The sequence below is a fragment of the Phyllobates terribilis genome, unplaced genomic scaffold (assembly GCF_046119375.1).
Source record: "Phyllobates terribilis strain yellow unplaced genomic scaffold, ASM4611937v1 Scaffold_3__8_contigs__length_932513732, whole genome shotgun sequence".
In the NCBI taxonomy this organism is placed as follows: domain Eukaryota; kingdom Metazoa; phylum Chordata; class Amphibia; order Anura; family Dendrobatidae; genus Phyllobates; species Phyllobates terribilis.
In genome coordinates this window covers 413,065,125-413,079,980 of record NW_027362763.1, presented here as the reverse complement: position 1 = coordinate 413,079,980, position 14,856 = coordinate 413,065,125, and the positions used below count along the sequence as shown (strand labels likewise).

The 14,856-nt window shown below is 40.5% G+C and overlaps 1 protein-coding gene across 1 annotated transcript in view; it reads right to left on the bottom strand.

The window, feature by feature from the left end:
• Positions 1-14,856, bottom strand: part of LOC141259500 (dynein axonemal heavy chain 5-like) — a 482,742-nt gene that overhangs the window by 98,946 nt on the left and 368,940 nt on the right. The window contains exons 77-80 of the mRNA XM_073675609.1: positions 14,450-14,533; positions 14,103-14,262; positions 13,845-13,941; positions 12,487-12,614 (exon numbers count right to left, since the gene is read on the bottom strand). Of these exons, the coding sequence (XP_073531710.1) occupies positions 12,487-12,614; positions 13,845-13,941; positions 14,103-14,262; positions 14,450-14,533 (469 nt within the window). The remainder of the gene's footprint in view (positions 1-12,486; positions 12,615-13,844; positions 13,942-14,102; positions 14,263-14,449; positions 14,534-14,856) is intronic.

Here is a 14,856-nt window from a genome sequence, read left to right as displayed (position 1 = left end):
TGGCCAACAATAAAACTGACTCATTTACTCAGGAAACTCGGATCCCATGTAGTTGAATGCGCCATTCTCCCAATCACAGAATACTGAGTACTTAATTATGTGACATTTTGTGTTGTTAAACGAGATGTGTACTAAAATCATTTTAATCTAATAAAGAACTCTTTTGTAAATCAAAACCACATGCACAGTGATACAATGTTTGTTGGTATAAGCATGTTGTGATTGATGCGGCCGCATCTGCATGTGTGATTGAGGACACGCGTGTGAATTTGTGGTGTTGGAGCACATAGCACATATGTGCTCTACTATTCCTTTCATTGCCTCATTTCATTTAGCATAATGAACTTAATATCTGTGGGAGTCCTTGTGATGGGATCTGGTTGTATAGTAACTGTACCCCTTATTTTATTATGGGGCTTATTAAATCTTTATCTATACTTGACGAATACTTATCTATATTTGTACCTATATAGGGATTATATTTAATCCCTATATGAGATCCCCCATGAGTTATTCTGAATTATTCTGAGTCATTCTTAATTTATTTTGAATTCATTCTGTTATAATCTGAGTTATCCTGAATTTGGAGCTGGCCGTTTTTATTATATTATTTTATTTTACAGCATTATGCCTTTTCTACATTCTCATGGACTTTATTTGAGATACAGTACAGACCAAAAGTTTGGACACACCTTCTCATTTAAAGATTTTTCTGTATTTTCATCACTATGAAAATTGTACATTCACACTGAAGGCATCAAAACCATGAATTATCACATGCGGAATTATATACTTAACAAAAAAGTGGAAAACAACTGAAAATATGTCTTATATTCTAGGTTCTTCAAAGTAGCCACCTTTTGCTTTGATGACTGCTTTGCACACTCTTGGCATTCTCTTGATGAGCTTCAAGAGGTAGTCACCGGAAATGGTTTTCACTTCACAGGTGTGCCCTGTCAGGTTTAATAAGTTGGATTTCTTGCCTTATAAATGGGGTTGGGACCATCAGTTGTGTTGTGCAGAAGTCAGGTGGATACACAGCTGATAGTCCTACTGAATAACTGTTAGAATTTGTATTATGGCAAGAAAAAAGCAGCTAAGTAAAGAAAAATGAGTGGCCATCATTACGTTAAGAAATGAAGGTCAGTCAGTGCGAAAAATTGGGAAAACTTTGAAAGTGTCCCCAAGTGCAGTTGCAAAAGCGCTACAAAGAAACTGGCTCACATGAGGACAGCCCCAGGAAAGGAAGACCAAGAGTCACCTCTGCTTCTCAGGATAAGTTTATCCGAGTCACCAGCCTCAGAAATCGCAGGTTAACAGCAGCTCAGATTAGAGACCAGGTCAATGCCACACAGAGTTCTAGCAGCAGACACATCTCTTCAACAACTGTTAAGAGGAGACTTTGTGCAGAAGGCCTTCATGGTAAAATAGCTGCTAGGAAACCACTGCTAAGGACAGGCAACAAGCAGAAGAGACTGGTTTGGGCTAAAGAACACAAGGAATGGACATTAGACGAGTGGAAATCTGTGCTTTGGTCTGATGAGTCCAAATTTGAGATCTTTGGTTCCAACCACTGTGTCTTTGTGCGACGCAGAAAAGGTGAACGGATGGACTCTACATGCCTGGTTCCCACTGTGAAGCATGGAGGAGGAGGTGTGATAGTGTGGGGGTGCTTTGCTGGTGACATTGTTGGGGATTTATTCAAAACTGAAGGCATACTGAACCAGCATGGCTACCACAGCATCTTGCAGCGGCATGCCATTCCATCCAGTTTGCGTTTAGTTGGACCATCATTTATTTTTCAACAGGACAATGACCCCAAACACACCTCCAGGCTGTGTAAGGGCTATTTGACCAAGAAGGAGAGTGATGGGGTGCTACGCCAGATGACCTGGCCTTCACAGTCACCAGACCTGAACCCAATCGAGGTGGTTTGGGGTAAGCTGGACCGCAGAGTGAAGGCAAAAGGGCCAACAAGTGCTAAGCATCTCTGGGAACTCCTTCAAGATTGTTGGAAGAGCATTTCCGGTGACTACCTCTTGAAGCTCATCAAGAGAATGCCAAGAGTGTGCAAAGCTGTCATCAAAGCAAAAGGTGGCTACTTTGAAGTACCTAGAATATAATACATATTTTCAGTTGTTTCACACTTTTTTGTTAAGTATATAATTCCACATGTGTTAATTCATAGTTTTGATGCCTTCAGTGTGAATGTACAATTTTCATAGTCATGAAAATACAGAAAAATCTTTAAATGAGAAGGTGTGTCCAAACTTTTGGTCTGTACTGTATGTCCCCTTTAAGTTTCTCCTACAATTGCCACTGTTGCTTCTTTTCCATTCCTCTATGGGTGCAGATGTACCATCATAGCGGGCACTCCCGATATGCGCGTGCGCACTGCCACAATGTGTGGTCCACGCTGCTTTCAGTGCATTCTGCTTTGGGGAATGTTATGCACCTGCGCGCCCACGGGTCTCCAGCCGATCTTAGATACGCGCGTGCGCACTGTCTCTATGTGCGTTCCAAGCTGGAAGCTTTGATTTCCGCTTCCGGGGTATGAGCGCGCCCACGCTATCACATTTTGACAGCGGACCCCGGATATGAATATGTACCTCCGGTCCACTCCTCAACTGGGTACCGGTACACAATGACATGCTTTCCACAACTGACGTGGATTAAGGTACAATTAGGTTAAGACAAATATAAGGCCAGTAGGCAAATTAACCACAATCGCCTCCCCTGATGAAGCTGCTCGTGAAGTGGCGATACGCGTGGGGCTCTTGGTTGCTTGCTTACCCCCCAGGTATAACTCATGGCTCACCTTCTGGTTCAGTTATACCATTTTCTGACCTTCTACTGATGCTTCATCTTATCGGTAGCATTTGCCATACTTGTTATATGGCGGCACCAATGTTCTATTTTTTGTGTCAGCAGCATATCTACATATGTTTTACCAATACCTTTATTTAGGTCACTCTGTGCTGTTTATCTTCTTTTCATATATGATACTATAGGGTGTCGTCATAATAGACTATTATATACACTGCTCAAAAAAATAAAGGGAACACTTAAACAATAGAATATAACTCCAAGTAAATCAAACTTCTGTGAAATCAAACTGTCCACTTAGGAAGCAACACTGATTGACAATCAATTTCACATGCTGTTGTGTAAATGGAATAGACAATAGATGGAAATTATTGGCAATTATCAAGATACCCTCAATAAAGGAGTGGTTCTGCAGGTGAGGACCACAGACCACATCTCAGTACCAATGCTTTCTGGCTGATGTTTTGGTCACGTTTGAATGTTGGTTGTGCTCTCACACACGTGATAGCATGAGATGGACTTTACAACCCACAAAATTTGCTCAGGTAGTGCAGCTCATCCAGGATGGCACATCAATGCGAGCTGTGGCGAGAAGGTTTGCTGTATCTGTTAGCGTAGTGTCCAGAGGCTGGAGACGCTACCAGGAGACAGGCCAGTACACCAGGAGACATGGAGGGGGCCAAAGCAGGGCAACAACCCAGCAGCAGGACTGCTACCTCCGCCTTTGTGCAAGGAGGAACAGGAGGAGCACTGCCAGAGCCCTGCAAAATGACCCACAGCAGGCCACAAATGTGCATGTATCTGCACAAACGGTTAGAAACCGACTCAGATGGAGGTTGTACTTGTAAGGGGGCAGACCGGGGTGTAAGTACTTTCAGAGCAAGGGATCCGGAACTGCCGGGGCCGTGCCTCTGGTTGCAGGGGGAAGACAGAGTGCGAGCACAGGAGTCAGGTGACTGGGAAGCTGGGGGCGTGTGCAGAGTGAGAGCTGGGAGGTCAGGTGACCGAGAGACTGGTGACGTGGGTAGAGAGAGGAAGAGACTAGGACGTTTGCGCGGGAAAGCGGAGCTGGGTCCTGCTCAGCAGAGCAGTGTGAGAGGGTCCAGGCTCCTGGCTCCAGTACTGGGAGCAAGATCCGAGTGCAGTGGACCGGAGGAGTCAAGCCAACAAGAGAAGAGACGCAGGGTCTTTGGAGCCGAGCACATGAGGTGCCGTGTTATGGACTAGGGGCTCAGCGGGTAAAACCGGAGACCGCCCGCTACCGCCAGAAGACGGAGCATTGTTTGGGCGGGGACGCCTGAAGAAATCTACACCGGCCTCAGCTGGCAACTGCCTTGTGGAGGAAAAAAAGTCAGCTAAGTTTAAGAACTGTCGTTTACAACCGGTTTGACTCTGCTATATCTAGTTAAACTGTGAACTGTCAGTTAAAGACTTTTACTTGCTACTTCCCTTGTTTTTCCCTATATTTTCCCATGTTACTCCCTGCGTGGAGATTGACCCTGCTATTATAAACTTCACCTGTTTATTAACCCTGTATTTGCTGCTCTGTGTTTCTGTGTCGCTGCATCTAAAGTACCCGTGTTAAATACTTACAGCCCAACACCGTGCAGGACGCTTTGCAATTGCCACAGAACTCCAGGATTGGCAAAGTCGCCACTGGCACCCTGTGCTCTTCACAGATGAAAGCAGGTTCACATTGAGCACTTGTGACAGACATGACAGAGTCTGGAGATGCCGTGGAGAGCGATCTGCTGCCTGCAACATCCTTCAGCATGACCGATTTTGCAGTGGGTCAGTAATGGTGTGGGGTGGCATTTCTTTAGAGGGCCGCACAGCCCCCCATGTGCTCGCCAGAGGTAGCCTGACTGCCATTAGGTACCGAGATGAGATTCTCAGACCCCTTGTGAGACCATATGCTGGTGCGGTTGGCCCTGGGTTCCTCCTAATGCAGGACAATGCCAGACCTCATGTGACTGGAGTGTGCCAGCAATTCCTGCAAGATGAAGGCATTGAAGCTATGGACTGGCCTGCCCATTCCTCAGACCTGAATTCGATTGAGCACATCTGGGACATCATGTCTCGCTCCATCCACCAACATCACGTTTGCACCACAGACTGTCCAGGAGTTGGCGGATGCTTTAGTCCAGATCTGGGAGGAGATCCCACAGGAGACCATCCGCAACCTCATCAGGAGCATACCCAGGCGTTGTAGGGAGGTCATACAGGCACGTGGAGGCCACACACAATACTGAGCCTCATTTTGACTTGTTTTAAGGACATTACATCAAAGTTGGATTAGCTTGTAGTGTGTTTTTCCACTTTCATTTTAGGGGTGACTCCACATCCAGGCCTCCATTGGTTAATAAATTTGATTTCCATTGATGATTTTTGTGTGATTTTGTTGTCAGCACATTCAACTTTGTACAGAACAAAGTATTCAATATTTCATTCATTCAGATCTAGGATGTGTTATTTGAGTGTTCCCTTTATTTTTTTGAGCAGTGTATATTGTCTTTGGCTTGCATACATGAGGGTTTTCCATATCATGATTTGCTATGGTTTTCGATATATATTGAAGCATTCATGTTTTAAGTGTTTTTAATATATTGTGGTGTTGTTTACATGGTCTTTGTCAAATAAATATTGATTTATAGCGATCCCTGTCTATGCATACAGTCTTTTTTCTTTTTTTGTTGATCATCAGTGGGTGTCAGTGCTATATGATACTCACACCCTGCATCAATGCCCAGGATCAGTGCTAGCGCAGATCGCGGGCGTTTAACCCCTATAATGCCACTGTTGATAATGACCGCAACATCGATCGGCATTGCAGAGGGAGGGAACTCTCTCTCTGCTCTGATTAGCACAATGCGACTGAAATCGCGTTGTGCTAATGGCCTTCATCGTGACTGCAGGCTGAAAGATGGATGTGGGGTCAACCAGGTACGGTGGGGCTGTAAGCTCCTGCCGGGAGCAGGAGCTGACACGCCTCCCGCCTGTTCGTGAGACTCTGAGCTAATGCCCTGCAATACAAAAGCATTGCAGGGTATTAGATCAGCGATCGGGGCAGAGAAAGTTGATGTCCCATCCTAGGACAAGGTAAAAAAAATGAAATTTTTTTTTACAAAATTGTAAAAATATTTAAAAAAAAATCACAAAATAAAGAACAAAAAAAATAAATTAAAACATATACCAATAAATATATATTTATGTAAAAACACAAATAAACAAACAAAGTACACATATTTGGTATCGCCGAGTCCGGAACACCCCAATCTATAAAACTATCAAAATAGTTAACACCTTCAGTAACAAACGAGACAAAACACTATACTTTTTCATATACCGCCGAAAAAAAAAGTGGAATAAAAGGTAATCAAAAAGTTGAATGTAAATAAAAATGGTATTGCTGAAAAAATCATCTTGTCCCGCAAAAATCAAGCCACCATACAGCTCCATCAGCGGAAAATAGCTATAGCTCCTGAAATATAGTGATTAGTGATGAGCGAGTATGTTCTGTTAACCCTTTCGGCGAGTATGCTCGGGCTGAGCACCGAGTAGTTACAACTGCTCGGTGTTATGTTTGAATCACTCCCGTGTGCATGATTTGCGACTGTTTGACAACTTTAATACATGTGAGGAATGTGTAAGAAATAGACATTCCTCACATGTTCTAAAGCTGTCAAACAGTCGCAAATCATGCACACGGGAGTGATTCAAACATAACACTGAGTAGCTGTAACTACTCGGTGCTCGGCCCGAGCATACTCGCCGAAAGGGTTAACAGAACATACTCGCTCATCACTAATAGTGATGCAAAAAAAATTATTATTATTTTTTTTTATAAAATAGTTTTTATTGTGCAAAAGCAGTAAAGCATAAAATAATGATATGAATGTAGTGTCGCTGTAATCGTACTAACCCGAAGTATAAAGTTGTCTTATCATTTTTGCCACATGAAGAATGGCATAAAAAAGACCCCAAAAAACAATTTCTGAATTGCTGTTTTTTTGTTCATTTTGCCTCACAAATATCAGAATAGAAAGCGATCAAAAAATGTGCCCAAAAATGGTACCAATAAAAACGTCAACTCGTCCCGTAAAAAAACAAGCCCTCACATGACTGTCTGCAGAAATATAGAAAAATTATAGCTCTCAAAATATGGTGATTCAAAAACTTTGTTTTACAAAAAAAAATGTTTTCTAGTGTGAGATACTAGCCAAGCATAAAAAATATATAAACCTGGTATCCATGTAATCGCACCGACCTGAAGGATAAAGTCACCATATCACATATTCCGTGCTGTGAATGGCTTAAAAAAAAAATAAAAGCAATTTTCGACCTGCTGTTGATTTGTTCATTCTGCCTCCCAAAGATTGCAGTATGGCTCGGCTCACATTTATCCTGCGCACTACGCTGAGCGCTTACACCAGGGATTCCTTGTAAATCTCTGAAATATGTGATTCAGAAGGAACCTCTGGTGGAAGATTACCTAGTGAGGAAGATGGAGACATTGTGGATGCCGTCTGTCCTATGAACGGTAGAAACTGTCTTTTTAAGTGTTCATAAAATTGCAGTCGTGCACCTCTAAAAAGAATGCAAAACAAAAAAAGCAACCGAACAAAAATAGACCAAAAGTAAACGGGTACCTTAAAAAACCTTTATTCAATCATGGTTTGGCCATGGGTGGCACTGCATAGAGAGGCACTCACATAACTCTGGTACATTATTAAAAAGCAATAAAGTATCATATCCATATATGCATATCAGTGTAATAGCTGGTCATAAAGTGCATACACAGCCAGACACAATAGTACATCCTGCATATCTAAAGTGCATAGTATATATCATAAGTAGAAAAATATATATAACTTTTAACAGTATAAATGTAAAAACATTGTAATAGGTCCACAATGTCGCAGATAATAGGACAAAGCTTTACCAACCCAAATAGGGGCAACACAATAAATCACTCATAAGCAAATGGCAAAGCGTTCAATGCACCATATTATATTTGACCATGTGGTCATGTATAGTAATCCACTCCTATTCACCGGCCACTCAAATAGGAATGACAGAGTATCATGGGTTAAATTCCATATTAACGGCTTGTCCAGTAAAGCTCATATACAAATAGCAGGAATTGTCTGTAGCACACACGTATATATCTATATACTATACCAGAGCACGGTGGTATAGTGGATTACTATACATGACCACATGGTCAAATATAATATGGTGCATTGAACGCTTTGCCATTTGCTTATGAGTGATTTATTGTGTTGCCCCTATTTGGGTTGGTAAAGCTTTGTCCTATTATCTGCGACATTGTGGACCTATTACAATGTTTTTACATTTATACTGTTAAAAGTTATATATATTTTTCTACTTATGATATATACTATGCACTTTAGATATGCAGGATGTACTATTGTGTCTGGCTGTGTATGCACTTTATGACCAGCTATTACACTGATATGCATATATGGATATGATACTTTATTGCTTTTTAATAATGTACCAGAGTTATGTGAGTGCCTCTCTATGCAGTGCCACCCATGGCCAAACCATGATTGAATAAAGGTTTTTTAAGGTACCCGTTTACTTTTGCTCTATTTTTGTTCGGTTGCTTTTTTTGTTTTGGATTGTGTATATGTTCCGAATTGACCAGGTCCAATGCATATGTGGTTATAAGACAAGTAGTGATGTTTACAATAAACCTACATAATGCATTCTTTGTACTAAGTACATTAATTTTTGTACCTCTAAAAAGAAGAACACTGGGGAACAGAGGCCAGACGGAGTCCAGAGTAACTCTACTGCCTTATCATAGTGAATGGACCCATCAGAGGTTTCGTCTGAATCATGTCATTCGCAGATTTAGATGGAAACCCAAATGTAATTGCTCAGGCAGAGCGAAGGATAAATGTGATCCAAAATGTTATGTAAAATGTTCCCAATAAAAGATTCAACTCAATCCACAAAAAAAACAAGCCCCACTCAGGTCCGTCATCTGTTAATGGAAATATACTGAAAGCACAAAGGCTCTGAAAAAGACCAAAAGAAATCCAGAGAATTCTGCGCTCCCAAATCCTAATGCCCTCCTCCCTTCTGAGTTCCACAGTGTGCCTAAACCACATTTAGCATCCACATGTTTGGCATTTCTGTAGCAATGAGAGCCCGCTTAATTTATTGGTGCATTGCTCCAGAAGCGCGAGCTGAGCACAATGTAAAGGCACTACAATGTAAGAGCACTACAATGTACTGGGCACTACAATGGCAGATTTGCAATTTTCACTCAGCAACATCCACTGCTGCTTGCTTCTAGAAAACACCCATTGAGTCAAAGGTGTCACTATATCTGTAGATAAATTCCAGGAGGGGTGTAATTTCCAAAATAGGGTCACTTAATGGGTAATTCTGCTCTTCTGGCACTTAGGGGCTCTGTATATGGAGTCCGCAAACTATTCTCCGATAAAGTTCTCCAAGAGTCAAATAGCGCTCCTTCCCTCTCAAATCTCACCGTGTGCCTAAGCAGTACTGTATAACCACATATGGGTTGCCATGTTCAGCAGAAATTGTGTGATAAATTTTGGTGTTATTTTAACCTATTTCCCCATGTGAAAATGTAAAATCAAGGACTAAAACTAAATTTTGGTGGTAAAAATGTAATTATTTTTTCTTCACTGCCCAATGGTATAAAATTCTGTGACACACCGGTGGTGTCAATATGATCACTGCGCCCCTAGATGAATAATTTGAGTGGTGTAGTTTGTAAAATTGGGTCATTGATTGGGGGGTCTGCTATTCTGGAATTTCATGGCCTCTTCCAGTGGGTTATGGCACCCGCAATCCATAACAGCAAAATGTGCACTATGATATAGTGCTCCTTCCCTTCTGAGCTTTGCACTGTGCCTGAAAAGTATTTCTCGATTACATGTAGGGTATTGGCGCACTCAGGAGAAATTGCACAGCAAATTTAATTGTTCATTTTCTCCTATTATCCCTTTTGAAATTGAAAATTTGGGGCCAAAGCAACATTTTAGTGGAAAAAATGGTAATTTTCCATTGACTCAGCCCAATATTATACAATTCTGTCAATCGCCTGAGAGTTAAAAATGCTCACTACACCCTGAAAAATTGAGTCACTTTCCTCTGTTTTGGCATGTCAGGGGCTCTTCAAATGTGACATGGCAGCCGCAATCTATTCCAGCCAAAATTGCGCTCCAGAATTCAACTGGTGCTCCTTCCCTTCCAAGCCCTGCCATGAGCCCACACAGGAATTTTCCACCACATATGGGGTATCACTGTTCTCAGGAGAAATTGCACAAAAAAATTGTACTGTCCATTTTCTCTCATTACCCTTTTCCAAAATGGGGTCATTTGTTGGGGTTTCCATTGTTTAGGCACATCAGGGTCCCTGCAAACTAAACATGGCATCCGCCATCTATTACAGCCCATTTTGCTCTCCAAAAATCCAATGGTGCTCCTTCCCTTCTGAGCCCTGCCATGCGCCCAAACAGTAGTTTATCCACCACATGTTGGGTACCAGCGTACTCAGGAGAAATTGCACAACAAATTTTGGGGTCCATTTTCTCCTGTTATCCTTCTGAAAATTATAATTTGGGGCTAAAGGAACATTTTTGTGTGAAAAATTAAAATATTTTTTTCCTTCCACATTGCTTTAATTCCTGTGAAGCACCTGAAGGGTTAATAAACTTCTTGAATGTGTTTCTGAGCACCTTGAGGGGTGTTGTTTATAAAATGGTGTGGCATTTAGGTATTTTTTGTCACATAGGCCCCTAAAGTCACTGCAGGCGTGATGTGGTCCCTAAAAAATGGTTTTGTAAATTTTGTTGGAAAAATGAGAAATCGCTGGTCAACTTTTAACCCTTCTAACTTCCTAACAAAAAAAATGATGTTTCAAAAATGATGCAGATGTAAAGTAGACATGTAGGAAATGTTATTTATTAACTATTTTGTGTGATATAACTATCTGGTTTAACGGCATAACAATTAAAAGTTTGAAAATTGTGATTTTTTTGCCAAAATTCTGACATTTTCACAAATAAGCGCAAAAAATATCAACTTAAATTTACCACTAACACGAAGTACAACATGTGCCGAAAAAAAACATCTCAGAATCACTAGGATCCATTGAAGCATTCCAGAGTTATTACCTCATAAACTGACATCGGTCAGAACTGAAAAAATGGCGTGGTCAGGAAGGTGAAAACAGGCTTCAGGGCGAAGGTGTCAAAGGGGTATTCCCATCTCAAAGTTCCTATCCCAATATGTAGTAGGTGTAATAATAATAATAATAATTAGCAAATGCATCTAATTCTAAATGTAGTGTAGTTCATCTAATTCGCTATGTTGCATTGCAGTAGATTAGATATCTATGGTTATGACCACTAACAACTATCTAACTAAGACCACGGCCCCACTATCAGTATTCGGTCAGTATTCTTTTTCAGGAGTGGGATCCAAAACCAGGAGTGGGTGATAAATGCAGAATTGGTGACTTGTCTCTATTATACTTTTCCTCTGATTGTTCCTCACCTGGTTTTGCCTCCCACTCCTGAGAAAAAATACTGACCGAATACTGATAGTGGGGCCGTGGCCTAGCATTCACTGTAAGAGTGGTCGTAACCATGGATAGCTAATGCTCTGCAATGCCTGCACATTGGGTTAGCGACATAGCGAATCAGGAGAACTATACTACTGTACATTTCTAATTGGAGGTATTTGCTAATTATTATTATTACACCTACTACATTTTGGGATAGGATCTTGGAGAAGGGAATATCCTTTAAGCATTTGTTCTTTCAGGTTCCGTCTACAATGCAAGCCTTGACAAGGATGTACATTTTATATGCCTTAGGTGGATTTCCAATTAATAAGAAAATATTTGTACTGTAAAAATGTTACAATGTTTACTTCATTTTTAATGCGTTTTCAGCTTTAAGTAGTGGATAATGATTAAAAATTGGATAATGGGAAACAAAACAAGATAAATATGTTTATGCAAACTTTTATTTTTTGCATTTGTCCACTGGCACTGACATCTAGTAAATCCTAAAACTGTTCAATGCTAATAGCCTATAACCTATTATGATAATATATTACTAACCGCTGTATGACCTGTAGTGAACAGGTATCTTTTCTTAGTGTGATCTAACAAAATAAGTATATAAAGTCATAAAAATTGTGTAAAAAATGTTGTATGTTTTTTTTTCTAAAAAACACATCCTTTTCAAGTTTTATTTATGATTTTAATATCTCAACATTATAGTTTTCAATCTTTACAAAAGAACACAATGGGAAGAATTTATCTATACTGGTGTTTTATATGCCAGTCTTGAACCTTCAGCCTGCTGGACTAAGAGGGACCAAATTAATTAACACGTGCACACCTTTCTATAAATTTGCCACATCTCTAGGGTGACTATGCTCTAAAACATGAAATCTAGGTCAGCCATGAACCGGCGTAGAACTCAGCTACAATGTATGCGAGTTTTCTGGCACATGTTATAGTAAATTTGTTGTGTGGTGGTAGTCCATGCTTCTTCCCATAGATCAATTTCCCCAATATCTTGAAACTATCACTTTTCCAAAAGAAAGAGTACAATAACCTGTTTCTATATCAACTATACTTACAAGGAGCAGCATTTTCCAACAAGGAACCTTCACCAGTAACACCATGGGTCCCTTCTCTAGCTTTGCCAAGGTAGGATTCAACATCTTTTAATGTTTGATCTGGAAGCCCATCTTCAAGCCTAGCAATCCTAGTTTTAGAAAAAGAACACAATAAACAAGATGCAATAGCAACGTCAGAAGGCCTAATTTTATGACTATGCAACTCACCATATTGGAAGATTTTATGCTACACAAAAATCAATTTGAGAAAAACATGGATCAAAGAAAAAACTGATATATAGTGGAAGGGAGTGGACATATCGCCTGCGCAGCTGCCTTTGGTGGGCAGCGAGGAAGCTGATCAATTCTGCTATATTGTCGGTTTCACCATTGTAGTAGATCGGCTCACTTGGTTGCACATTGAGGTATTCAGGAACACTGTCTCTTTAAATATTTCCAAGATTTGTTAGTTAGCATAAACCATGGGAAGTAAAACAAACACAGCCCTTTGGGAAAAAACAGTGAAACAAAACAAAGTGGTGATACCAAGCACAGTTCTTGTGGTAGTGGGGATCCACCCACTCAGAGTCCGGCAAACACAGGGTTCAGGTTAGCACAGAACACACACAAGCTCCTCTCTGGAGCTCACTTCTCCAGACACTGAACACTCAATGCCTCAGCAGGCCGAATATTTAAATTCCAGACCACACCCTGGGGTGGAGATATGGAGAACAACCTCCTGCCCGCTCTATGGTTGTTCTCATAAAAACACGCCCTTTACAAATGGTGACTTAACCCCTCCTTGCACGTAACATGCTGGAGGAAACTTAACGGTCTTAATTCACTGAGGATAATAGCCTCAGGGAAACATATCTCCCCTCCAGCACTTTACCAGTGACTTTGTCACACCATATACTGTATATCGTATACTGTCTCCTAGCAGTCACACTAAAGTCCTGTGTTGTTTCTTATTGAGGATGCTGCTATGTATGTCTGCCATCTTCCCCTGTGTTCTGCCATCTTTCCCTCTAGAAGCCATCTTTCCCTCCAATGAAGCAGGAAATTGAAGGAAGGTGTGCGTTTTTTGTGCATGTGTGTACTATGTATAAGTGTGCAACATCTATAGTCATGCACATTGTATTAGAATGTGTATATTTTTTATATGTGTATTTGTTTGCCTAATGTGAATATATATGTGCATGTGCACAATTGGGTGGGCAGACACAAGCCTCACACAGGAGCCCTTCGCTTTCCGTGTCCACCCCTTGTTGTAAAGTGGCAAGGCTATCCATGATTGATATATGTGATGATAGCACTTATATTGCATGCGCTGGTTTTTCTTTCATGCAGACGTGATAATATTTTTCATGTACACTTACTGATGTATCATTTCAACAAATTTACTTGTCTCGCCAATTTGATATTGTATGTTCTTCCATCTTGCTCTGTCAACCTTATCAGTAGATTCTCTCATACCTAAGATATTTGCGTAGAAAAAATATGCTTTTATTACATATATATCATTGTGTACTTACATATATTGCTGTATCAAAAGCTTATCTGACAGTATTCTAAAGAATTGTAAATATATCAGAATAACTATTACACTATCTTTAAAAATGAGCTGCGTTTCTCACCTCTCTTTGATGGAGTCGGCTTGCTTACAGGAGAGGGCTGAAGTCTGGTACTCGCTCTACTTTCTGATTTCTCATTTACAGAAGTAGATATTTTTTGGAGGTCATTCATGTTTTCAGCTTTAGGGAGACAACTGATCATGACCAATGCCATTTCCAAAATCTAGACCAGAGAAGAGACCAGAAGACATGTATCATTGCAAATGAAATACTACCTAGATCTTTTTTAGTCACAAGAGACTGCTGTAAAGTACATGCTACGTACCGACTGTGGCAGTAATAATACGTTCAACAGTAAGATAAAATATGTCTTAAAATATTGACTTTCTTGCTTATTTGTACATTCTTACCTGAGCAACCAAGTATGGGGGATTTTGACATCGGACAAGTCTTTCAACACATGATTTGTCTACTTTACTACACCAGTGCATCACCTATGTCAGGTACACAAGGAGATAGAAACAACACAGTAAATTAAAAATTTGTACAATATATGTGTAGAAATATTCCATCACATCTGCAGCCTTCAGGTGGACATACACATTTGATAGAAAATTGGCTGATGGTTAAACAAATGTTGAAGGAATAATCATCTGGTAAAAGATCATTTCATTGAGTTATTGGTTGGCTAAAATAATCGTGCGTTGATAAATTTCATCCAACGAATATTCATTAGGTGTGAATATGTATGCTTTATGCTAGGGTTATACCTTGTTTTTCTGTATATTCAGGGTATATGTTTGGATATTATCCTGAC